Source organism: Cajanus cajan, chromosome 6 (genome assembly GCF_000230855.2).
Source record: "Cajanus cajan strain Asha chromosome 6, NIPB_CcT2T_4, whole genome shotgun sequence".
In the NCBI taxonomy this organism is placed as follows: domain Eukaryota; kingdom Viridiplantae; phylum Streptophyta; class Magnoliopsida; order Fabales; family Fabaceae; genus Cajanus; species Cajanus cajan.
This window is the reverse complement of record NC_138522.1, coordinates 5,283,617-5,310,450: the sequence shown is the minus strand read 5'-3', so window position 1 is coordinate 5,310,450 and position 26,834 is coordinate 5,283,617. Positions and strand designations below refer to the sequence as shown.

The 26,834-nt window shown below is 31.6% G+C and overlaps 2 protein-coding genes and 1 long non-coding RNA gene across 7 annotated transcripts; 1 reads left to right on the top strand and 2 right to left on the bottom strand.

Annotated features, from left to right (window-relative positions):
• Positions 1 to 1,095: 1,095 nt before the first annotated feature.
• Positions 1,096 to 1,485, top strand: LOC145958509 (uncharacterized). Its single transcript, XM_083076003.1, has one exon. It carries the CDS (start codon positions 1,096 to 1,098, stop codon positions 1,483 to 1,485), a length of 390 nt encoding a protein of 129 aa, XP_082932129.1.
• Positions 1,486 to 2,099: 614 nt separating this feature from the next.
• Positions 2,100 to 7,067, bottom strand: LOC109797843 (squamosa promoter-binding-like protein 13A). 4 transcript variants are annotated; one of them, XM_020357991.3, is made up of 5 exons: positions 6,815 to 7,067; positions 6,609 to 6,674; positions 5,609 to 6,126; positions 4,333 to 4,466; positions 2,100 to 2,855 (listed from the first exon to the last, which is right to left on the bottom strand). In XM_020357991.3, the coding sequence occupies exons 3-5, from the start codon at positions 6,049 to 6,051 to the stop codon at positions 2,311 to 2,313; spliced, it is 1,122 nt and encodes a 373-aa protein (XP_020213580.2). In that variant the 5' UTR covers positions 6,052 to 6,126; positions 6,609 to 6,674; positions 6,815 to 7,067; the 3' UTR covers positions 2,100 to 2,310. The 4 variants fall into 4 exon arrangements, with proteins under 4 accessions (XP_020213580.2, XP_020213583.2, XP_020213579.2 ...); XM_020357994.3 differs by having other exon boundaries at positions 6,609 to 6,670; XM_020357990.3 differs by having other exon boundaries at positions 5,609 to 6,129; positions 6,815 to 7,066.
• A 6,268-nt stretch (positions 7,068 to 13,335) lies between these two features.
• On the bottom strand, positions 13,336 to 16,707 carry LOC145958825 (uncharacterized). 2 transcript variants are annotated; one of them, XR_014434381.1, is made up of 3 exons: positions 16,523 to 16,700; positions 14,488 to 14,588; positions 13,336 to 14,110 (listed from the first exon to the last, which is right to left on the bottom strand). It is a non-coding gene; the product is annotated as an uncharacterized LOC145958825 (long non-coding RNA). The 2 variants fall into 2 exon arrangements; XR_014434380.1 differs by lacking the exon at positions 13,336 to 14,110 and having other exon boundaries at positions 14,247 to 14,588; positions 16,523 to 16,707.
• Positions 16,708 to 26,834: the final 10,127 nt, after the last annotated feature.

Here is a 26,834-nt window from a genome sequence, read left to right as displayed (position 1 = left end):
GTACTTGCTGGCCAGTTTGATTTTATCCTTAACAAGGTACAACAAAGGTTGGCATCTTGGAAGGGCAAGCTCCTGAATCGTCCTAGTCGTGTAACGTTGGCCAACGTTGTTGTGGCTGCATTTCCCACTTATTCCATGCAAATGCAGTGGGTTCCTCAAAAATTTTGTGATGCCTTGGATAGGTTAACAAGACAGTTCATTTGGAGTGGTGAAGGTGTGCATAAACTTCATCTGGTGAATTGGAATATTATCACTCAGAAGCGTCGTCATGGTGGGCTTGGAGTTCGAGTAGCAAGGCTCCAAAATACCGCCTTATTGGGGAAGTTGATTTGGGATTTTTTCAACCATGGTGAGAAGTTATGGGTCCAGTTTGTGGCTGCTAAATATCCTGGTCTCCACATGAAACTCAGGGCTACAGGCTCCTTCTTTTGGCAGTCCTTATCTAAAGCATTTGAGGTGCTCAAGGAGGGTTTCAAGCTCAAGTTGAGGAGCGGAAATGTTAGTTTTTGGTTTGACAGTTGGCTAGATAGTTCACCACTATGCTTGCAGGTTCCTTATGGTTCATTTGCATGACGTGGATCTTCTAGTTAAGGAGGTGGTGCATGAGAATACCTGGCGATTACAACATCTTTATACCCCCATCTCGGAGGAGTTACGTCAAAAAATCCAGGAGTGTGGCATGGGTCTACACCCTTCACTTCCTGATGTGATGGTTTGGGATCATAGCTTGACAGGGAAATACTCGACTAATGGTTATGCTTGGCAATTGGCTCATGCTAGCGGTACGCCAGAGAGTGGTTGGAGCTGGATTTGGCACATTCAAGCTTCAGAAAGCGCCAGGTTTTTTATTTGGCAATTCTCTCTTGATAGCCTCCCCACACAACATTTCTTGCGGTCTCATCATATTGGCCAAGAAGGTCTTTGTCAGGTTTGTACCTGAGTGGAAGAAGATTCTTACCATCGATTTTTTTAGTGCACAATAGCTACTATGGTTTGGAGTAAGCTCAAAATTGACCTTATTATTCCCACTCGTTGGAGTGGCGATCGTGGCTGAAAATAGCCCATCAACTGTGGGGGACGCTGGTTCTGGTCGCAATGTGGGAGATTTGGAAGGCGAGAAATGTTGTGGCTTTTCAAAATGGACAGTTTCCACCTCAAGTTGTTGTCTCTCGTATTAGGGCTCACCACCTTCTAAATGAGCGTGTGTTTGTTCCTAGCCTCCAGAGCTGCACGCGGGAGATGGATCAGATTACAGTTCATGTAGATGGAAGTGCTCAAGGCTGCCCTGGTCCAGCTGGTTATGGTGATCTTTGTCGGGACCATTTGGGTTGTTGGATCGTGGGTTTTTATGGTGATGCGGGAGAGACGGATAATCTGAAAGCGGAACTATTAGCTATTTATCATGGGATGGAGTTAGGGTGGAAGTATAATTTTAAGGATGTTCTCTGTGTTTCTGATCTGACTCGCTCTCTGTGGTTAACTTGATCTTGAGTGTGATTGACCCTTATCATAAATATTCGGTGTTGGTAGCTAAGATTAAAGATTTCTTTCAGGCCTTGGCGACGTGAAGGGAATCAATGTGCTGATTTCTTCTCAAAATTGGGACCTCATTACGGAAATGAATTAGTAATAGTAGAATCCGTGCTTGCAACTATAAGTTCTCTTCTTACGGCTAATAGAGTAGGAACTTTATTCTTAAGGATGTAATTTCTAGTTTCTTTTTTCCTTTTTTTTTGCCCTTATATTACAAAAAAAAAAACTAAAATGTTCTAACTAAATTTTGCTAGTTACCATGTAATACTCTTTGTTAAAAGATACTTTTTCTCTTTCCCAATGATTCAATTTAAAATTTTTATACACATTAAAAATAATAATAAATATATCATTTCTTTATTCAATTTAACTAAAATAATTTCACTTTTTCAATAAATACATTATTTTTAATTACAATATTTGAATAATTTGTGAAGTGACAAATTAGAAAAAATAATATTACATTTTTCTTGCATGGACATAAGACATGTCTTCCACGAGGAAGTATTATTATAAGATTGAAAAGTAAAAACATCAATTATTATGAAACATTTTCAAATGCTACGTGCATCAACATTTTCCTTTTACGATTCCCATTTCGAATCATAAGTAAAAATGTCGAGTTATTCTTTCCCCGAAGATACAAACAGAAACAGTATGATGAATTGTCCATAGGCATTGCCTCGATTAAAGGGAGAGTAAATGAGAATTCCACTAGTCTGTGGGGGAAAGAATCCATTAGTAATAATAAGGAACAAAGAAAGTATACATATGAATCTATTCCCATTGAAAGGGAAAGAGTTGAGGAGCTTCATTGCACTGGGACCCATCAGAGCCCAAGCTATACATGGACGAACAATGGTTCACGGACTCAAGGCTGTTATTATCCTGCAGGCTCAGGCCCAAGGGCTGCATGAGGGACATGGAAGGAGGCTGCACCATTTGATTCAAGGCGTTCCCATGAGTGTGCGTCTGTGATGATGACAGAAGAGAGAGAGCACAAGGAGAGTCATGCACCGAATTACTATTATTGGATGTTAAAGGGGTTGTGGTGGTGGCGGTGGTGGCGGTTCTGAGAAGCGAAGCAGGTGGAAAAGGTGGTGGGGTTTGGTGGTTGCTGTGTAAGAATGCTACTTGCTTCCCTTCCTTGTGGGAAGATCCCAGGAAAAGGTCTTGTTTTTCGACCAAATGATGCACTTGGTGGTGTTGGTTGTAGAACCTAGCTTCTGCAGAGGAAGTGACTATCCCACCACTCCAAGAGGGGCTCACCATGGCAGTGGAAGGATACACATGTGGACTTGAGAAGGGTAGCAACTGGGTCCCTGAAACATTGAATTTCTCAACTGTTATATATATGCACTATATCTCATGCAAGTATTAAGTTAACAAAATTACTGAGCTTGAGACTAATTCCTTCTGTAGTACTGTGTCTGTCGTTGCCCTGATGAATATAAGTGTTAATACAAGTGCTCGTTGACAATATATCATTATATGTATCGATGTTGACATCATTCATCAGAAGAATAATGTTATTTGTACAATAAAGTGTACAACAGTCATCTCACAATAGTAGTCATCTATACTAATAATAAAAGAGATACTACCTTTTGGTGTTCACTATTTATTTTCTTATTTTATTCTCTAATTAGCTACTAAAAAAATAAGTAAATAACTGCACATAACTGCACATGACTGCAAAATGAAATTATTCATTAATTAATATAAAAAAATTATTCTCTTAAAGGTATAGAGTGCCTTTAATCCTACTGGTTGGAGGAATATTTGTACATCAGATTATAACAAACTTTATAACTATATATGAGAGAAATAGAAGAAAGAAAAAAGAAGTATGAGATGTAAAAAAAAAAACATAAAGACAAAAATTTTTGATGTATGAATAATACAACTTTATCCAGAGAGACTTTCTTTTCAAGGTGAATTTGGAATGATGTATAGAAATGAGAAACTGAGAAATTTTAAGCAGGGTTCCATTAAAAAAATTGACACATCAAAAATAAGAATGTACTTTAAGAATAAAGTAAAAATAATAATTATTAATTAAAATACCAATGATTGAAAAAAATATAGTTTAAATATTATTATTTCTAGATTTGATTTTTTCAGGGTTCTGAACCAATAATTTTTTTTAACCAATGATTTTAAGTGTACTTTATTCTCTACACTTTCGAGGAGACATCAAAATACTGATATTAATATCAGCAATAATATGGATAATTTCTTATGGATGACCATCTAGATTCCACTCTCAAAAGGAGAATCTTCAAAACAAAATCTCATTTTAATTTTTGAAACTGTAGGTATTAATTACTTTAATATTTTATTATATAAAATCTTCACTCTAATCTTTAATTTTGTAAAAAGTTAGTCTCTTTTCATAGAAAATGACAGTAAAAATGGATACAGAGAGAAACGGACTAAAATGAATATATTTTTTCAAAAAAAAGAAATTTGTTAAGTCAAAGATTAAAATGATTGGTGCTTGCTCTACTCACAAGCACATGTTTACTCAAAATGGTTTCTTTTCTTTTCTCATTTATTGGTCTATGAAGTGACATAGTATTTTAGTGGACACTAGATTGCCATGAGCGTAGACATAAATGGACCAAATCAGCCACATGAGGTATGTGGGAAGCGCACTCATGTAAGTAAATGCATTGTTTTGACACCAAATTTCTTACTCTTTTGAGACTATTGTACCTATGGCTAATGCCTGCATGAAATCTGAGCATATATGCATAAGGGTCCATTTAGATAATGTGGTAGAACCAGAAAACTAACCTTGGTAATTGGACAAAAAACTACCAGGTCGCGTAAGAGGTTCTGGCTGAGGCTTTCTTCTCCTTCTGTTGTGTCCATCTAAACGTTTCCTGCAGCTTCTTTTTCTTTCATCAAATTGCTCTAGCGAATGGAACCTACCAAAAGGAAAGCTTCAGGATATGAGCAAATTCAAGCATGTCAATATGACATGGAATCAAGCAAATATAATCAAATGCACAAGAAACTAAGAGGTGAAAATTATTTACCACTGATTTTACTAGAAGTACAACCAACATACACAGGGTATATTAACAGAACAATACAGGCAAGTCATTCTCTCAAATTATATGTAAACTTATGTCATTATGTTCATGCAGTAGAGGTTTAGATCTATGGACAACCTGTTTGGATAAATTTTTCTAAAAACATTTCTTGAAAAAAGAAATAAGAAAGAAAATTGAAATAAGCTTAAGTTAAAATTAACTATGTGTAAGTTAAAAATAAGATTTTGGAGAAATTATAAGAGGAAGCTTCTACACATTAGCTCATGCATAATCTAATTTTAGATTATAAATAAATTTATTTTATTTTTCTTCCTACTTTTCTTTCTTAGAAGTACTTATGAAGAAGTTTATCCACACAGACTTAACTAGAATATTATTTGTAAACTGAAGTAATTAATCATAAACTAGAGTTTTTGGGCATGAGATTGATGTGATCGGGGAATTTTTTTAAGTGGAAACAAATTCTTTTTGGTTTAAGAATTTTGCTTACAGCAAAATTTTTTCGGATACTTGATTTTATATGGATAACTTTTTTCCTGTTTTCAAATTTTTTTGTCAAATTAAGAATGAAGAAAATTTTTCTAAATTTAGAAAATTAATTAACAGTATAAAGAAGTAAATACTAGAGTATCAAAAACTTTATCCTTCTAAAGAACGCTAAGTCAAGATGCTGATGGTAGCAGAAAGCAAAATAAAGTAATTTAGTGGCGTATGAGTCCTTGTGAAGCTAACATGAATAATGGACACGGATGCAATGCAAATGACATAAATTAAATGTCTATCATCAGGTACAAGGAAAAGAAAAGGGGAGCACAAACACAAAAAAAGAAAAAAGCAATAATTAAGAGGGCAAACTACAACTCACAAGCTAGAACCAAATTCCAAACGAAAGAACTTGCAAGTCTGTTTAGATATTAAAAGAGTTTCTCTTTTGAAAATAAATAACTTTTACAACAGTCCTTCTAGTTTGTATTCCAACAGACTCATAATAATATATATGATATGATGCACACCTGCTACATTGTTGGCAGAACCTTTGCTTTAGGCCACCAATTGTGACTTCTGGGGTCTTGGAGTGGAGTTCACACACCTTATGGCGCCTATGATAGTCTCTACAATTGCTAAGATCTGAATTGCACCCATCCACAAGGCATGAAACAGTGAGTGATGTGTTGTTAATGGCTCTAGCTCTCTTAGAAGACCCTGATGAAGGTGAGGATGCAACTTTGGAGACTCCACCACCAGTTGCAACAACAACATCTTTGGACTTCCCTAGTACTGAGTCAGTGCCAGAATTCCCCACTTGCCCAAGCTTCAAGTCAACTGAAAACTCCCCCTTCATTCTATAAACTCCAAACCTGTTTTGCTGATCCTCCATTTTTTCCATGTTGGCTAAGGTTGCCTTATTATCCACATCCACCAAATCCCAAGAAGGTGCTTTCAAATTCCAGTCCATAAGAAACAACAAAGAAAAATAAAAATTCCACTTTTCCCTCCTCAACTTCTTCAAGGTCCCCCTTTGTTTGGTTAACTTCTATTTGTGTTATACCATGCGATTCACAATTGCATGAGGAGCAACAAAAAATTAAGCAGTGAGTTTGTGTTGCATAAATAGTGAGACACTAAGGGGAACCAAACTTAAATTAAACAAGCCAAGTGAAAAAAACATGGGTAAAAGTCCAATTCAACAAGAATAGAAAGTGATGGATGATAGGGGAGGAAATTAATCATGTAAAACTAGACAACCACAAACAGGCAATTATAAGACAAACACATTGGACAAGGTTTTGTGCGTACTAGGAAAGAAGCTGCATCATAGGATTAAATATGAATAATAATTAAATAAAACACATGACTACCTACAGTCAAGTGGAAAGAGTTCCAAGGAAAATGGAACCTAAAATTCAGAAGGAGTTACCAAACAAAGCATAATGGAGCAACCCCAAGCATAAAAATAGAAAACAAAATAAATAAAATAAAAATAAACATTCATTGAAAGAAGGAAGAGAGTACTTGCACTTGCAGACAATAGCAGCAGTGTGATGCTCACTTCTTCCTTCACCGACCACTCGATGCTGCCTGACATGGATTCCATGATTACCCAATGGAGTGAATAGTAAAAATTAAGAAGAAAAATAAAATCTTTTTTTATTATTTTTTAATTAAATGAGAGAGAGAGTATTATGAGTTAGGTGAGAGGGAATCCCCAAAAACCATACCTGTTAGGCACTTAAAGAATATGAAGTCATGGATTTGTGCACACAGTAGAGTGGATAATGTATTGAAAGTTGATACACCACAAGAAGGAGGGGAGAGAGAGAGAGAGAAGGGAAGACTAGTGAAAGGCAAAAAAGGTCTGGATGATATGCTCCTTCTTGCAAGTTCAACCAAATATTTTAATAATTTATTTTACCAAAAATAGGGACTATTCTTCCCTCCCCAGTTAGTGTAGTAGGTAGAGAGAGAAAGAGAGGAGGATGGATAATAAGGACAGGCTGTTGGTTGCTTTCAACTTTTATGAGTCAGGAAAAAGAAGTACAAAGAATGGATGCTCAAGACAAGGCATGTGGCATTATGTTTCACATTTCATGGCATGTCTTTCCCCCGGCTCTCTTTTATCCCTCGAATCAGAGAAACAAAATATAATAATTAAATATACCATGTGTACTTAAAACTCTTATAAATCCAATACATAAATACAGATATCTTTTTTCGTTTAAGTATAAATATTTATATAAAAAAATTTACCGTTCACATAATTTTGATATTATTTAAACAAGACTGAAAAAATTATAAAATAAAAAGAGTAGTTTATTTAATTCATAAATCAATTTAAAATGGTGCGTGCTTACTTGATAAGATTGTTTTCGGTGAACAGTATATAAAATGAAATGAGAGACTATTCTTATAAGTTGTAACCCACGCCCCAGCAGCGAGAGTGGGCAAGCAAAAAGGGTCCAAATTTAAATTCTAAAAAAGAAATATGTTCTCAACCGTATGAATTATGATAGCTGGATTAAAATATACATACTATATGATAAAAAAAAATAAAAAAAAAGGGTACTTAGTTAACTAGTAGAGTGATTGGTGGTAGAAAATTGTAAATTTGGTTAGTGGGGGAGTTTCTTGGGCGAAGGCTAATTATGAGGGTTGTGGTGGGCCTGTGTAGTAGACGTCCACTATTAATTCTGAGGGCTCCATGGTTCTGATACTTTGCTGATTTAGGGCACAACAACTATGCAACCCCATGAAGCGTTCATATGCCCAAACGCCTCGAGCATGTGATCTTTTTTACTCCTTATGCCTTCTATCTGCGATGTTGATGTCACTTGTGGGGACTCTGTAAATTTATGATTCTCAGGATTCATGTTGCGTCTACACACTACTTTTGCATCCTTATTTTTTAGTCAAACGTTTCACTCCCACTTCTTCTTTTCTCCAACTCCCATTTTTCTTTTCTTTATTAATGTTGCCTCAGGTGTCATCTTCCTCACGTAACATGCATAATTCTTTCTACCCACATTGCCTCGAGTAAAATAATACTAATTTCTTTTTCCAATCAGATTATTCAGAGGTTAAATCTTAATTAATTTTATATATTAAATAAATTATTCACAAAAAAAAAAAACTCGATTTACGTGTACTCGTTAGTATTTTTGTTCTGTTTAATAAAGGCCGCAGATGTTAGCGTATTACAGATGCGCGAGTTCCGTGTACTTCAGTATTTATTTATTAGATTATTTATAACGTTATTTGTCAAAACTAATCTTTCATTCAACCCGCATCATTCTATTCATTTGTAGAAGGTTGTTCGAACGCTACCTATCATCAAAACATTTAATTTTAATTACTTTTTTCTTTTTTTTATAATCGTACAAATTTACCTTTTAATTCTTATATTTACAAATTATCTGTTTTACTCCTTATACAAACATTTTTAAATCTCTTTTAGCCTCTCTTGATAGTGGATGATGTGATACTCGTATATTGCTGACATGACATTGATATATTTTACATTTTACGTTTTATTTCTCATAACCGTAATATTTGTATATTTTGATCCTTATTATAATTGCACTATTTATTTATTTTGGTCCTTAATTTCACAAAATCAGTACTTTTAGTCCTTATGTTCGGCGATTAGTTGTTTAATCTATATATAAGCAACTTATTTATATATATATATATATATATATATATATATATATATATATATATATATATATATATATAGGATTATAATATCATCAGTGTAACTTTTATTAAGTATTACATCGTTCAATAACTTTATATTAAATGTGAGTTTAACCGTTAGATTGAAAGTTCTTTACTCTTAGATCATATATACAAAATTTTATATTAATTCAAGATGATTTGATACTTCATTCTTATAAAACAAAATTAACGTAATATATACATATTAAAATATACTAAAATATGAACATTTTGATTACCTTCAAGTTGTTATTCAATTTTAACAAAATTTGATATACACATATAATTAGTGATATGAACTTTCAATCTAACGGTTGGATTTACAAAATTTACAATTAACATAAAGTTATTGAACAGTGTAATACTTAGTAAAAGTTACACCGATATTATTCGGTCTTTCTATTAACACATTCCCATTTTTTTTTTTACTTTTACTTGTTTTCTTCTTCTTTCTCCATTTTTTTTCTTTTTCCTCATCAACCTTTTATTTGACAGCTTCTAGTTCTTTTGAATTTTTTCCTATATCAATTAATTTACATAATTTTAAATCTTAGTCCTAAGGTTATATAATTAAATACAATCCTAGTCATTATAAGACAACTTATGAATAGTGATTTTTCCTTAAAACGATATGATTTTTTATATTGTTTTAATCTTAATAAATATTTTTCTAGGCTACATAGGGTTTTTCACTACGCATCAATGCGAAAAGTTGTCTTTGAAGGTGACACATGGTAAAATGTTTTTTTTTCTTTTATGTTCCAATAAGGGATAGCAGCAGGAAAACCCTTGATGATGTGACGTCTAAGAGAACCTAACCACCGTCCTAACCTAGAACATTCACGATTGAGCAAAACTTGTATGTTAATATCTCTTTTTCCCTGTTTATACGAGCTTCATATCTAAGATACAAATCTTTTTCTCTAACCCTAATCCCTTAATATACGTATAAATCTCTCCTCATAATGGACCTAAGCAAGAATCATGAAAATTCCATCATTGATTAATACGTCAATAATTAAATGGGGCTTGGGTACTCGGTCGGATGGTGACTCGGGGACCAGTCTCTTCAGGTAACTCGTTCAATCGAAGATCCATGAAACATTCATCCCACATGACCCATGCTTACTCGACATAATGGGGATCCAAAGGGTACCTTATCCTCCAAGCGAGTGTTGATTTTGTGGAACAACTGCTCGACATGCTCGATCTATTGAGGATCTGGAGGGTACAATTTTTAAATTTATTGTGATTTAACATTCATAAAAATATTTGGATAATTTTATACCACTCCTTGCAACTGTTGACCAGCCTTCAAGGCCATTTTCTCCTTTTTCTAATGCCAATTATAATACTACATGATTTACTAATTTATTATTTGAATATATGCTATGTGATGTCTTAAAATGGTGTTATGTTGTATTAGTTGTTGTTTTAGAACTTTAAGGGTTAAGAGATTCTTGAGAGTTAAGTTATTTTGGGAGGTTTTAAGTTGAGTTCAAAGTTGAATAAGTTAGGGGAAGGTATTTAAGGTTTTTTTTAAAACTTAAATTTCATAAGTTTCATATCCTAAGAAATCTAGAGAGAAGTTTTAGATAGATAGGCTTTAGAGGCAAAAGAGACGTTTTCTTCTTCTAACTTCGTAGAAGTGTCCAAATCCTTCCTTATAGCTAAGTGGTAGTGCTCGACTGGAGATTCAAAGCTCATGAGCTGAGAATCAAGGTCAAGATTGTCATACGATGAACTCTTAGGGTGTGAGACCCGTAACTCATTTTTTTTCTCCCTTCCCTCTTTTATTCACTCAAACTCTTTTTCACTCTCAACTCTCATTCTCTTCCCTTGGATTTTCGTTTGGCCATTGAAGGTGGTGGTGTGGGACAGATTTGAGGTTTGGCTAGCTGAGTAGTAGAAGTTCCTTCTTCTCCTTCGATATACAAGCCTTTCTTCCACTTCCTCTCGTTGCTCTTCCTTCCGAAGCTCGAATTTCTTCACCAAGGTAAGGGAAGCTAGTCCTTTGACTTGTTTGGCTGAAAACGAATTCTAGGAACTCTTTGATTGTTTGATGTTTGATGATTTTGAGCTGAGATTGAAGGACATGGGGTTTTCGGGGTTTCGGGGTTTTGATAAAATATTTGGGATTTTTGATGATTCGTGGTTGCATGTTGAAAAAGAAGGGGTTTTTGTGTTGATTGACGAAAGTATAGTTCTTTGGAGGGTTTGCATGTGTTTGGGCTGTTGGATTGTTGCAGGTTGTTGTTCAAAAATGGAGGAGGGTTTGTGTTTGCTGTCACAAACGGCTGAGCCGTTCTAAGGCGCTGAGCGCTTTGGGGGCAGAGAGCCACCTGGGACAAAACGGCTGAGCCATTTTAGGGCGCTGAGCGCTTTTGGGGAAGAGAGCTAGAGGAGAATCCCTGGAGCTAAAGCGCTGAGTGCTTTGTAGGCGCTGAGCGCCTTGGTACTTTCAGAATTGGACATTGTAGTCTTCATGAAAGTTGTAGCCTTGGATGTTAGCTTTCCAATGGCGCTGGAATCACTCAAAAAGGAGTTTTAGAACTCTAGATATGGTTGTTTTAGTGAAGAGAGGTTGAGCTGTCACCTTTGTTTATAGCTGCTGCGGTATTTATCATTTTTAACAAGATAGATGAAGGAATTAGGACTTAGTGTCTTCTTGAGAGTTGTAGGAAACCTTCTTATCTTTCATGTGAGATAAGGATGAACATGGTAGGAGTAGTATAACTCCGGATGTGCTGTTTTCTGTGAAGGTTGTTTTAGGTGCTTGGGTTGATTGGTGTTGTTTGGATGAGTTGTAAACAAGATGGATAAGCCGTACTATATGTTGTATGTAGTGTAGTTTAACGTTGTTGATCATGCTGTCGATCATGTTGTGTATGTTGAGCTGAGCTGTAGTTGTTAAATATTGTTGTACTGACTAGATAATGTGAGATTATGATGTTGAGCTGAAATTGATGAATATGTCGTGTTGTAGATGTTATTGCTGATTAAGGATGTTTAGACTGTGCTGTGAGCTGTATTTAGATGTTTAGCTGAGCTATAAGCTGCTAGTTGTTGTATGCTAGTATTGTTGTGTTGTAAGATGTTTAGCCGTGCTGGATGCCAATATTGTTGAGCCGTAAGCTGTTTAGCCGCGCTGTAAGCTGATATTGTTGTAAGTTGATATGTTGAGTTGTACAATTGTGTTGTACTGTGTGTTGATATTGGATGTGTAGGCCGAATGGCTGTGTGGGCCAAAAGGCTGAGTTGTTGATCACTAAGACTAGAGGAGTTGTTTTCGAAACTTCCTCATCCCATTGTGTGGGTTGAGTGGCTGTGGTGCTCTTGGGGCCCAATTTGTTCAAAACCCTCCCTGGGAAGCTGACCCTTGGAGTGGTAACTTGCTGTTCTCCTCTAAGTCTTAGTGGTCCCGTGTGTGGGCAAGGTCGAGGCACACGTGTACAAAGCGACCACGGTATAGGGGCCCGGTCGACCTATACCGATTACAAGCGACCAATACTAACTTATATGCGTGACGACGCATTGTATGTTTTATTGCTGTTATGCTGTATGGTTGATGAGTTGTATGCTGATGATGTGAGATGTGTGCTGTTGTTGCTGAATGTTGTGGTATATTGAGTTGATGTTGTTAAGCTGGTTGATGTGCGGATAACTATAGCTATGTTTTTCTTATTATTTAGTTACATATTTATATCTGTATGTTATTTCCTTTCACTAGCTTACCCTTGTTGTTTCCATGTGGTTTGGACTGCGATGATCATACTATGTATGGGAGAAGAGCAGGGATAGGTTGGTGGCTAGTGGAGAGTCTGCAGCTGGCAGGCGGAGCTAATCCTTGTTGATGCTTGTTTGTTTCAGCTACTCGGTGTAGTAGTTCTGGATGAATTCTTGTACATTTTGAATCTAGTCAGATCTGGACATGTATATATGTATATTCTAGACACTATATGTATACACTTGTTCTTTTTTGTCCAGTTTCAGGTGTACGGTGTAGTGTATAGTGACCAGCCGGGTCGTTACATAGGGAGCCTTTGTTCTTCGTTGTTCTTCTTTTTCTTTCTCATTCTGAGTGATTTGAGGTAAAGAAAACTTGTTGTTTGATCTTTTATGTTATACATGTTAATTTTACTATATTAATTCATGCTTTGGTAAGCATTAAAGTTGAACTTGAAGGTAGGACCTTAGTGTTCCTTATTCTTGAAATTCTTGGTGAAGAAAGAAAATTTTGATGATCTTATTGTGCATTGGTGTTGCATTTTGTATTTTCTTAATTTTATGAGTTGTATGATGTTAATAGATGTTAGATTTTGATAAACATTTCACTTTGACTCACGATGTAGAATATAGTCGGATAGCTAAACATAAACAATAATACAAAAGGTATATTCATAGTAGCAACAAAACAATGATACAATTATCCAGAACATCATAAGATACAGTCCAATTAATAACACAACATACGTTCTCACAAAATTCACAAGCTAATACATAAATTCATTCACATGCATTATGCAATGAACACAGACTACAAGTTTTTTTATGCATGTGGTGCCAATCAAAATCACGTCATGTACTACCATAAGACAACACATTGAGTAGCCTAGGAGTCCATACCAGGTCACACCCTCAATGCACCTTACACTAGAAGGATATACAATCAAGGTATAGTCAGGACAGTTGTGTCACGTAGGTTCTGGCTCGTGCACACAATAGACGAAATCAAAGTTTCCCAAACTCAGTTGACCCTAAGAACTGATCCCCAAGTTTTTATATAAAGAGGCCTTCCCTAGTAGTATATTCTATATCATACTCATCCAAAACAAGTATGCACATGATGCATGTCAAACAAGACTTGATGCATTATCACATTACAACAATACACATCCACTATTGTATGTTAATTCACTTATTGCATTAGTCTCATCAAGATACCAAGGCAACACATCATTCGTTTTATCAATTGTTCTCATTCATACTATTAACATGCTTATATACATCATAAAGCATTAGCAATAAGAAATATAGGGTTTACATAACATTAATAGAATCCAATAGAAGTCATTGAATACAAAAGAAAGGAAAATACAAAATACAAAATTGACACTCAATGCCACTTTCTGTGCTCAACGTAAGACTTTTAGAGAGCACCCATTCTCTTTGGCTAAGCCACGCTCAATGTGACCACCCATGCTTAGCATGAGCATCATAGGGGAGCCCCTTAGAGCTCCAGCACCAAACTACACTCAGCATGGCCATGACATTTAGCACTGTGTTCGACAATAGTGTTACTACATAACACACAAATTTTTGAATTAATGTTTCAATCATCCAAATTATGATTTAATTGGTAAAGATGTTCAAAAAGGATATTAAGCACCAAGAAGGCATGAATTTCACATTTTGATTACATACTCGTACTTACTATTCACACAATAATCATGACAGTCTCTTAGGATTCTCATAGGAACCCACAAGCAATTCAAAATTCACAATTATAACTTTAATCACTAAATTGAAGGCATAAATAATTATATAACATCAAATAGAACAATGAGCAATTGTAAAGAAGACCAAAAACACATAATACAATTAATTAGGAAAAACCCCTTTCACATAATACAAGTAACAAAGAAGGGATTGGGAGCAATCCTATTACCCAACATACATCTCATATCCAGAGCGAGACTACTCATTCCCCCTTACTTCGATGAACTCTTGATGAAAGACATGAATCTTCAAAGTGTTCTCCTACGAGCTCTAGTCCTCCTAACTCCTCAAAATGTAAACACATGGTAAATGAAAAATGAGAAACGTGAAATTAAACATATTAATCATATAACATATTCCTTTCATTCACAATGTAACAAATAAATACCACATAGTATTAAGATGCATTATGCAATGGACACAGACTACATGTTATCATGCATGTGGCACCAGTAAAAACATCACATATCACACTAGTGCATTGTCGCTAACAATACACATAGAGTAGCCTATGAGTACATGTTGGGTCATACCCTCAACGCAGTCTCACTAGGAGGATATACTACAAAGGTCTGGTCAGGATAGTTGAGTCATGCAAGATACATCCCATGCACACAAAGGGCGAGATTGAGACTTCTAAACCAAGTTATCCCCAAGGATTGATCCCCAAGCTTTTACATAAGGGGGCCTTCCCTAACGATGTACTTCATATCATACTCTTAAAAACTCTTTTATGCATATGATGCATGTCAAACAGGCTCTATACATAACATTTCACATGATCTCATTAATTTACATATCACATGTCTTATCATATCATATTATCACATCATTTCACTGTTAAATAGTCTCAATATAGCAATTAACAATTCAACTATATCAATTAAATGTTAGAAATCAATGGCATAAGGGATCAAGTCACTACAACTCATACATAACTCATAATCATAGTAATAGCATGCTCACATACCACGACTAGTTATCAATATTAATTAGTACAATGATTATACATGTTTGCAGTTTAAACACAACAATTACATAACATCATTCGATATACTTCAAGATAGAACCATCATGAGATTGTATAATCATATGTTAACACCTTGACCATAGTCACTATGTATTCAAATCGATAGCTTAATTAGTCTAACATCCTTATCAATACCACACATTAGGTTCTTAAACAATCGTTATCATCAAAACACCTCAAGTCATTAACAATCAATTTACTTCATAAATTATTAACAATTGTTTTCTATCGCAATTCATCCTTCCTAAAAATTGATATAAGTCAAACAATTCATAAGATCAAACACTAAAAGGGTAAAATTATTCATCATCCTCATTCACCAATTACATTTTCACAACTTAATCTTCTAAGACATTGTATGATTCAAACGCTCTATCTAGAGCTATACATGTGATATCAATTTGATCTTAATTTTATTATAAATCTAAGAAATTTATCTCTAACTTCTATGTTGACTTTAAGAGCTAATTATGCCATCTACTATTTTTAAAAAATACAAATCGCATCATTTTAGCCTAAATCTGATAGTCTGACCCTTACTCACTAATTGATTATAACTTAAGCTCTAGACCATTTTTTAGGTGATTCCAATGACATTTGAAAGCTAACATCCATGGCTAAAATTCTTATGAAGACTACAAAACTTTATTCTAACAATACAACACCTGATGCACTGATTATTACACTCGACACAGAGAGGACCGCAACCTCTCTGTCACATTTATGCCCGATGCCAAAACTTGTAGGGGAAACTTCAAATGACGCTACCCATTTAATGCCCAACACTATATCAGTTTGCAAAAGACCTACATACCATGTGAAAGTCGCACAATACGAACCCAAAATCCCAAAACTCCAAACCAATTGGTAAAAATCATGATTAAAGCTTAATTTTATTCTATTATATCATCAATTACTCAAATCCAACCTCAATTTCACATTCTAATTACATACCTATATTAACTACTTGTACAATAACCATTTAGGGTTCTCATGAAAATCCATAGGCAATCCAAACTTCATAATTACAAGTTCAATCACGAAATTGAAAACATATAAAACTACACAACATCAAATAGAACAATAAAAAATCATATAGAAGACCAAAAATATATAATGCAATCAATTGGTAAAATCCTTTCATACAATATACAAGTAACAAAGAAGGGATTGAGGGTCATGCCTAGAGTGAGACTACTCGTCCTCCCTTGCCTCGATGAACACTTGATGAAGGATGTAGATCTCTATGATATTTTCCTACGAAATCTGGTTCTCTTTCTTGTTCTTCAAAGAGTTTGTGTAATATAAAAAATGATAAACGTAAAAAAAAAGAATTATCGTAATCCCCCTCTTAAAAAAACTTAACCACACTTAATCATTTAACAAAAATACTTTAACCATAGTCACCTTTTCCTTTCCTTCAAATATTAAAACTTATTAATAAATAATATATCAAATAAACATATTTCTCCCAATCTAAATAATTATAACAAAATACAATAATTAATAATTAACCAATATATAATATATAAAATAAATATATTTCTTCCAACACCATTATAATTAAAATAAAATATACAAACAATAAACAATCATAATAAAACACATATTTTTCTCTAAATACCGATTATAACAAAATATAATAAAAATACATATTTATTTAACAAATATTATACAAAATAATTTTTACAAATATTTATTATTTAATTAAAATACTTATAATTATTAAAAACTACAAAATATTTTATAAAATTATTTAATTAATCAAAATATCCTTTTAATAATTTTAAAAAACTTGAAATATTACACCTAGCATGGTTGAGTCCTTTATGATTTTCGCTGCATATCGTCAGGTTAATACACCAATGGCTGGTGTTGCTTGACCATTTCAACGACTAAGAAATACATATCATGCCCTCCACTGCCTCCATTTTTGCTGGCTCCGATGTTCTTCAATCCTAATTTTTTTTTGTTCACCTTCTACGTATTTTGTGTTGTTTGATTACTCGTGATTGTTGATTGTATGATCTGTTTCTTGTTTTTCAATTTTTTTGGGTTGATTATTATTGGTTAGGTTGTATTTGTGTAGTTTTTTGTTGCACGTGAGGTATTTGTTAAAATGTCTCTCTTAAAATGGTTGCAAAAATGACCCAAAACTTAGCCTAATATTAAATTCCCTAGTGGCTAAAACTAAGTCTTAAAATTTAACTTCTCTAAGTCTATATTAAAACTTAAAACCAAATTAATTAAAACTTGGACTTTTTAAAATTGCGTTTATATTAACTTAAAACTTATCCTAAATTAAAACTCTACAACTAAAATAATCAAAACCTGGTTATATATTAAAACATAGACACTGTAACTTAGACTATATAAATAACATGGCCTATATTAAAATTTAGGCTAAATTAATTACTATTTAGGCTTTTTAAAACTTAGCTTATATTAAAACATAGACACTATAACTTAGGTTCATAACTTATCTTAAATTAAAATTTAGCGACTAAAATATTAGAAATTTAGGTTGTAATATGTTTTTAGATTTTAGATATAAGATAAATTTATTTTCGGTCTCTGTTTAAAATTAAATTTTTTTAATCTTGTAGTTTGAAATAAAAGTTTATTTTAGTTCTTTTCAATATTTTAAAAATCGAATCAAGAATTAATTAAAACGTTATTTCAAAAGTTTAATGGTTTAATCGTAGTTGAACGATATTAATAAAATAATAATAATAATATTTAAATAATACATAAATATAATATCATAAATTTATAAAATTAAAATCAAAATAAAACATTATTTTATATATTTTTATTTTTTAAATTATATGTAAAAGTCTAAATATAATATTTAAGTTTAAATTTTAATAAAATATAACAATATATATTAACAATATTATTTTCAGAGTATAAAAATATAAATTAATATAATTTAAAACATAAAATATCATGATATAAAAGTTATAAATTAATATAAATGACTAAGTTATATCTTTATAAGAAAATTATTAAAAATAATAAATAACATAATTTATTTTAATTTTATAACTTTTATTAGATTTATTTATTTATTTATCATAAAAAATTAGTAAATAAAAAAAATATTTTTAAAAAAAATATCAATTTAATCTAGTTTTATGGATCGAGTTTTGCTGATTTTGGAGTGATTCTTCTGATTTTTGATCGGTTCTTTTGCACATCGATTTTGTGGTTCTTTTGGACCAATAGATTGATTGGTTCCTGGTTTAACTAGTCAAATTGGCCAATTCAGTCTGATTCTCACAACACAGGTTCTTTTATTCAAGTGTTGATAGTGAATCTATAAAATATTTTTTTAATGAATTTTTTTGCATGAAATATACCTTTTTACGTCATTATTAGGGAAAATATCACATTTAACTTTGTTGATATTGCATAATTGACTCAATTTATTCTTATCAGTTATGCTATTAGTAGTCTTAATTCTTGATGAACTAAAATAAGTTTTTTTTTTTAAATATAGGAACTAAAAATATTTTAAATTTGATGGATCAAAAATAAATTTATCTCAAATTTAAGAGACTAAAAACATATTTAATTTTAAATTAAAGTTATCCTAAACTAAAACTCGACGACTAAAATATTAAAAACTTTGGTACTATTAAAACTTAGCATATACATTAATTTTGCTTGATATATATATATTTTTTATTGAGTGGGTGCTAATGTTTGTTTGCCATACCTTTGATAAATGTGTGAGAAAAAATTACCAAAATATAAAGGAGATACTATTAAAGTTTTTAGAAAAATTATGGATAAAGAACCTTGGTTTTATAAGTTAATTTGTTTGATAAATTAATGAATATATATGTTTTACATTCAAGTTGTGTATTATGAGATAACCTTAATGTGGAGAAAAGATAAATACTAAAAGGGGGTTGAATAGAGTGTATCAAAATCTCTCACATTTGCAAGTAAGTGAAGTAATATCTGCAATAGACAAAGGATTAACAAGAGTAACCAACGAACACAAGAAGTTTTATACTGGTTTACCTCAACTACCGATACTACATCTAATTCTCAATCCAACCAAATTGAGTTCTACTAACTTTAAACAAAGTTACAAATATTCTTTCATCAATCCACTTTTGACTCAAACAAGTGTTCTTTGACTGACCTCTTCAAGTCACTACCCAAGTATTCTTCTTACAAATAAGCATCTTCATGCTTAACTCCAAGTATTCTTTTACAATCAAACCTCTCTAGACTCTACCCTATAAGAATGATTATGAAGGTATCACGAGGTTGCAGTTGTTGCTTTTTTTTAGACGTGATTATAACAAATGTTTAAGTACAAGAAAAACTCCTGAAGAAGAATTTCTATGAGTTTTATATTTTCTCAATATCTCAAAATTTTTCTATGTGTTGCTTCTAGTTCTTCTCTTGAGTTCCAAAGCTTCGTATATAGTAGCTTTGAAAAAGATGGTCGTTGTAACTTCTTGAGTGTGATTCATAGAGTTGTTTTATCTCACTCTTTCGTCTGATCTAGAGAGATATGAAGTATTCGTTGGTGCATTAAATTCTTTAATTAATGTCTTTCACCTAAGCATATTCCTTGTCTTTGATAGATCAGTGAGGATCCAATCCTTTTCCTATGCCTTTTCCATGAATCTGGGATCTTTGTCTTTTGTTATGATGCTTTTCATGCTTTTATACACTTTTAACAGAATATGAGTTCCAAGACAATGACTTTCAATCTATTAAGGTATAAAGCATTCATTTGAAAATTTAAAAATGTCAATCATAACAAATAATAGATGTTAAGAACAATTGTATGTTTCATCTAATTTTCTTCCTTTTATAGACATTGCTTTGTCTTACAAAGTTTGAAACAACGACTTTTTAAAAACTTTTTCTTATCAAAAAACGTAATTTTTGTTATCATTAAAACACATAGAAATATGAGGGATCAAAGATCGTCTTTTGACTTAACACTTAATTTTTCGTTTGGGATTATATACAAATGATTAAAGTAGGAATCATCGGATTGAATTTTAAATTGTTTGGTAAGATTGAATTTTTATACTTGGTAAATACCTAGAAGTTAAGTTTCGCCTTAAATTTGATAAAATTTTGGTTTGCTATATTTCGTGTTGTTCTCCAAACACATACTTGATTGTAGTGAATTTGATGCCACCACTTTCATTTCGTGTACCTAGAGATCAATATGAAATGCTACTAAAACTTTATCAAATGTAAGATATGAGGTTTACCATCTATGTATTAACCAAGTATAAAAAATATTTTCTTGAATGAAACAAAGCTTCATTGTATAAAAGAAAATCAGATTCACATATAAGGTATATGTTTGTTATGGAGTACAAAGCATAGTTATGGTTCAAAGTTAGATCAATTTAAGATGCATAAGTGAAGAGTATGAGAATGAAGTAACAAATATAATAAACTACTTTAATTAACCCTCAATTGGGTTGTGTGATAACGAAAGGTGTTTTGTGTTGTTGTTGATCCCTCGAAAGAGGAGACTTACACTCATCTCATATTAATTAGTTTGAGTTGGATGTTGAAAAATACCCTCAATTGTTGGTGGTCATTGGTAGAGTACACTATTTGGGGTCATTGATACACCACTAGACCTGACAATATGATATGGTGAGGGTCATGGTGGAAGGAACATTGATGCAGATACTTAAGTTTTCTTTTAATACCATTTCTTATAACTTAATAGTGTATACTAACATTGTTTATCTTTGTTGTTTAGGATAGTTGGCAACAAAAATACATGTTTCATAGTCTCAGAATGAGAAAGACATTGTTGATCAATCTAAGGACCTTGATTTGTTTAACCGACTAATGAATGTGGCTATAGTGATTACATATAAACTTTCACATGTGGTATGGGATCCCAATCTATTTGGTAGATTCAATATGGTACTTGTGTATATGAATAAGAACAGTTTAATAGAAATAATATCGACGAATCAGATGTTAAACATCTTAATTCTCCAATTATGGTTATTGTAAATACTTTTTCCCATAGTTTTAGTAACTAAATAATCCTTATTATATTATTTATTTTTATCATTTTAGGTATCTAAATCATGTTTGTATGTCAAAGGGTAATGTAAACTCGTACGAGTGTAATCTTATAAACAAACCATATAGTTATGAGTGGTTATCTTAAGCAAATAATCTCTACCAGAGTCTCGCCCGATGTCACCACCTTGACACCCAGCGAAGTCCAGACAAAAAGCTCTAGCTTAGCCACGTTGGGCGCCACACAACATTGGGTCTAACGTCATCAAGTTAGAGAGCTCTCTAGGCATCCACTCCTGACACCATTCACCCATACCTAGCATAGTCCTAACTCGAGACAAGTCTCTCTCATCACACCTGTTGTCACCGACCCTGCGCCCAGTGTGATCGAGACAGAGAGCCTCGAGTTAGAACAACATTTGACGTTTTGAAGGCGCGCCTAATCTGACATCAAAATTTTGCATATGCAGAACTAGATTTGAGCTACAACCTAAAATCCAAAAAATTTCCAACACATGCAACACAAAATAACAAACATATAAACCACAATCAACTAAAAAATGTACACAAACTCAACATACAACTTCAAATCAACTCAATCCATCTCATTCTTCGCAAGGAACCCAAAACCCCAACTTCTACCTCAACCCACTTGAATTTAATTCACACATAGCCATGAATGGAAATGATTTTCGTGCAATATACAACATCACAACCATCAATAACATATCAACTTCACAAAAATGATAGTCTAGTTTCCCTTACCTTGGGTAACTTAGCTTCAAGGTAGAAGAAGAACAATCGGGCCCCGCAACAAAATCAACAACTTGATTCAAGGTTTCCATCACTTGAATCACAATAACACAACTTAGAAAGGAATTGAGAAGGAGAGGAGAAGAAGATTGAGATAAAAAAAAAAAAAGAGCTCATGGACTAGAGACCTTCTCTCTAGAATCCTCTTTCTAGAAATTTGAGGTAAATGAGTTTATGACGCTCTTGTTCAAACAGAAACCTTATATACTATTTCTTCTAGGGTCACACTGAGTGTCTACCTAGAGAACCCTCTTCCAATACCACTGAAGCTTAACATGGATCTTTAGACCCCATGAGCCCCCTGAACACAGTCATCTCAACTTTACATCATAATACAACTAGGAGTAATATAACATTATTGCAACTCACAGTATTATAGCTTTTGCATAGGATAATTTAAATTATTTGATGCACTAATCATGTATTTTATTTAAATTTAAAATAATTTTATATCAACATTATAGTTTTAATTTTCTTTTGGTAGATAGCATTGTATAATTGCAAATATAAAAATTTTAAAATCATGTCCCTACAAAATACAGTGTTGTTGTTGTTTCTTTTTTCATACACTACCTAAAGATTTAAACAAATGTTAATAAGCATTAAAAATATGAAAACAAAACAAAAAGTAGATTTAAAAGTTAAAAATATTTAAACTTAAGTATTATTATTAATGAAAATTTTAAATTAATTAATTTTTTTTATATAGTTACATTAATAAATGTTAATATAATAAAGATTATTAATGTTAGTCATATGTTAAATATTATTTTTTTTAAGTTGATTTACATGCAACAAGAAAAGCCCAAGGGCCAAGGCCCTCGACATTTTTATTTTTATTTTTATTTTTTTTACTTTTGCAAAACACACAAAACGCTTAAACTTTCCAACATTTTCTTCAATGATTTGTAAGTAACATAAAATGTCTACTCAGGACTTTTATGTGATATTAAAAATTGCAAGAGATGCGTATAGGGTTCCAAGCGTTTTTTTTTTTTTTCCTTTTTCCTTTCTCCAACAGATATGGGCACACTCAAGAGTATTTCATTTATAAGTTTGTCAGCGTGGGAAAAATAATTCATTCTAGTAAATAATTTTTCTAATAATTTATTTTTGTTATTTTAATTTTTATTAATTTAATTTGGCCAAAAAGCCCAGGACTTAGCATGTTACTCAAGAATTGCTAAATGCTAACTGAACTGGAAGAGGCTTCGGATTGGATAGTACCATCTCCAGTTCTCCACACGAGGAATGGAACGCCTCTTTCTTCTGAAATATTTCTTAAATTCTTCTTGGTAAGTGAAATTTAATTATGCACAATTCATGAGTAAATAGTGTATCTATTGCTGAGTGGGTTTAGGGTTCAGGTTGTAAAACAAATTACTGTAACGTGTAAGATAAATTTATTATGTATAATTAATGAATAAATAGTGTACCTATTATCATTGTAAAAAAAAATTATTGTAATGTGTAAGATAAATTTATTGAATATTATAACTATATTATTAACTGCACTTTTAGTCCTTTAGTAATTGTGATTGTGTAATTTTAACCTGGTAAGTTATAATTGTTGCATGAACCGATTTATTTGGTTATTGCAATTGCGTGGTTTTTTTTATTTATTTATCATTTTTATCTAACAGATTTTTTTTTGGACAGCTCCCTCAACTTGGTCTTTTGTTAAATATTTAACATAAGAAATTTTTTTACAAACCATTATAAATTTGAGAGAAATTGGTCTAATTGTTGATTTTTAGACGAATAGCATTTGAATTTTTGTCGAGTTTAGTTTAATTTGGTTTAAAATTTAATTTTAAATGTTTCATTATTTTTGTTAAGTCAAAAGATAATTTTAGATCTCTCAAATTTTGAAGTTTTAATGTTAACAAATAAAACATTTTTACAAAAGAAAATGTTTTAAAAAATGTCTGTGAAAAAGAATTATCAGATGAAGTATAAGATACAGATCATTTGTAAAACGATATAAATCAGATGAAGTATATAGTCTGTCTCGCATACATTAAATGATCATTATTTACTTAGACTAATGACAAAGTTTATTTTGAATATTTCATTCATAAACAGATCAAACTAAAAAGCCATCTTGGAATTCACTAATCTATTAAAAAGAAAAATATGCTTTCCTTCAAAACCAAAATCCCTCAAATCATGAAAAAAAGTAGATAAAGTTACTGTTATAGTTATACTGCGCTAACATTACTTCTACAAGATTCGTTTGGTATGAAAAGTTGATAATTAGTCTCCTTGATTAGATAAGAGGTATCATTTGGTGAAATGCATTTAATGTTTGCATCAAATGAGTCAAATGGGTACCTACCATTACAAAGAAAGACAATAAAGACAAACGAAGAAAACTTGTGAGCTTGACTCAAAGTGTTGCAACGATCATCTTCTTCAAACTACTATATAAGAAGATTCAAAGCTCAACAAAGAAAAGATGTGTATATAAAAAAATGACTAATACAAAGAAACAATCTCTGTAAATCATACGTATTCTTTCTTGTAAGAGCTTATTACTCTATACTGGTTGTATAACATCTAAGTGAGACGATATAACATCTGTATAACCTTCATAACCATTATTATAAGGTTGAGCTTGTAGAGACTTCTTTAAAAAAGAATACTTGTTTTGAACTTAGAGAGATTTGACCGTAAAAGAATACTTTGTTGCAAAGCTTGTAGAGACTTGTTGTGAAAAGAATACTTGAGTAGTTCCTTGAAGAGGCAAATCAAAGAATACTTAGGGTTGAGTCAAAAGTAGATTGTTGAAAGAATACTTAGGGTTGAATCAGAAGTAGATTGTTGAAAGAATACTTGTATCTTTGTTGAAAGATAGTGAAATTCAATCTGGTTAGATTGAGAATTAGGTGTAGTGTTGGTGGTTGAGATGAATCAGGATAAAATACTCAGTATTTTATTTGACTTCTTTTCACTTTTCATCTGACTAGTGATACTATTTCACTACGAAAAATGTGAGAATTTTGTATACTCACTATTCAACCTCTTCTAATATTTATTTTTTCTTTCTAATTTTACTTATAAGTTGATTGATATAATGTTAGAGTGTTGCGAGATCTCGAGACATATAATTGTAAAATTAAAATAAATAACTTAATTAAATGACATGAGATAAGCTTACAATTTTAGGAATCTTAAAGAACTATTTTAAACCACTTCAATAAATGGTTCATAACCATTTACTTAACATTTTTTTTATTTGATATTAGATGATGGAGTAAAAGCTAACATTATTTGATGTGACATGACTTAATTCTACTATTTATCAGGTATCATAATTATAAGATTTTAATTTTAAGTTCCAATTATATCAATTGTGTAGATTTTAATATTAAATTAGTATATACTAATAATATTAAATATAATATTAATAAATATAAATTAATATTAATAGGGAAGAAATTATAAATTTAAACCAATTTATATTTTATTAATTTATTAATTTATTAATTATTTAATTTATTATTATTAATTGTATTATTATTATTAGCGTATATATATTTATTAGCATTACTTTTAATATCATCAATAACCAATAAATATATACTAATTTAATTTATTAATATCTTAATTTACATTTTATAATATTAATTTATTATTAGTATTATCATTATATTTATTAATTTTTATTTATCAATATTTTATAAACATGTATGTAAAGACAAATAATATACAAATTTATAAATAAAAAAATGCCAAAAAATTAACGCTATCTTATCTTTCACACATATATTTACTACTACTAAATAAACAATATTAGTATTATATATACTAATAATATTGAAAATAAACTGATAAATAAAATTAGTACATATTTAATGGACATTACTAATATTAAAATTAATAAATATATTATTTATAAATACAAATTAATACTTTGAATTTACAATTAACAATTTATATTGTGATTTTTAAAAAATTACTGGTAAAATTTTAGAAAAATAATTGAAATTCGGCTTAGATATCAAGATTAAAGAAATTTTATTAAAAGAAATACATGGTTAAAAAATCAAATACATAAATTAAAAACAAAACGGGTATAATTGTAGATAATTAAAGTTTTCTTTTCATGCGTGGAAATATTGTGTGAAATGCACGTTGCAAGAGGAATGAGAAAAATATAAAGGAAAAATATTGATAATGTTCAACTATAGTGACTCTGAATTACGTATTTTAATTGATAATATATGATTAAGTATTATATACAATGTAAATATTTTTATACAGTAATTTAATTATATCTACGTATTTTGTATCTAATGATATTTTTATTTATATAATTGTTTGTGGAAGATTTTTCGTAGGTTCTTTTTGTTCGAACTAACACGAGTTCACGTTTCAATTTATGCGTGTTCGTGACATGACAGAATCGAAGACTTTCAGTGAAAAAAGCAAATCGTACAAGCAACAAATAGAGTTAAATTAGGGTGTTGTTACAGCACGTCAGAATATCTATGCTCATTGTTTCAAGCACTTCAGAAGATCTATGCTGGTGTGGCACATCAGAAGATCTATGCTCACTATTTCGAGCACGTCAGAAGATCTATGCCAGTTTTAGCACTTCAGAAGATCTATGCTTGTTTCAGCACATCAGAAGATCTATGCTAATT

Coding starts and splice junctions, on each gene's coding strand:
- LOC145958509 (XM_083076003.1), top strand. CDS start 1,096: ATGTGGGAGATTTGGAAGGCGAGAAATGTTGTGGCTTTTCAAAATGGA.
- LOC109797843 (XM_020357991.3), bottom strand. CDS start 6,051: ATGGACTGGAATTTGAAAGCACCTTCTTGGGATTTGGTGGATGTGGAT. Junction 4,467..5,608: donor TTCTGCCAACAATGTAGCAG/GTGTGCATCATA, acceptor TCCTTTTGGTAG/GTTCCATTCGCTAGAGCAAT. Junction 2,856..4,332: donor TTTTTTGTCCAATTACCAAG/GTTAGTTTTCTG, acceptor TCAATGTTTCAG/GGACCCAGTTGCTACCCTTC.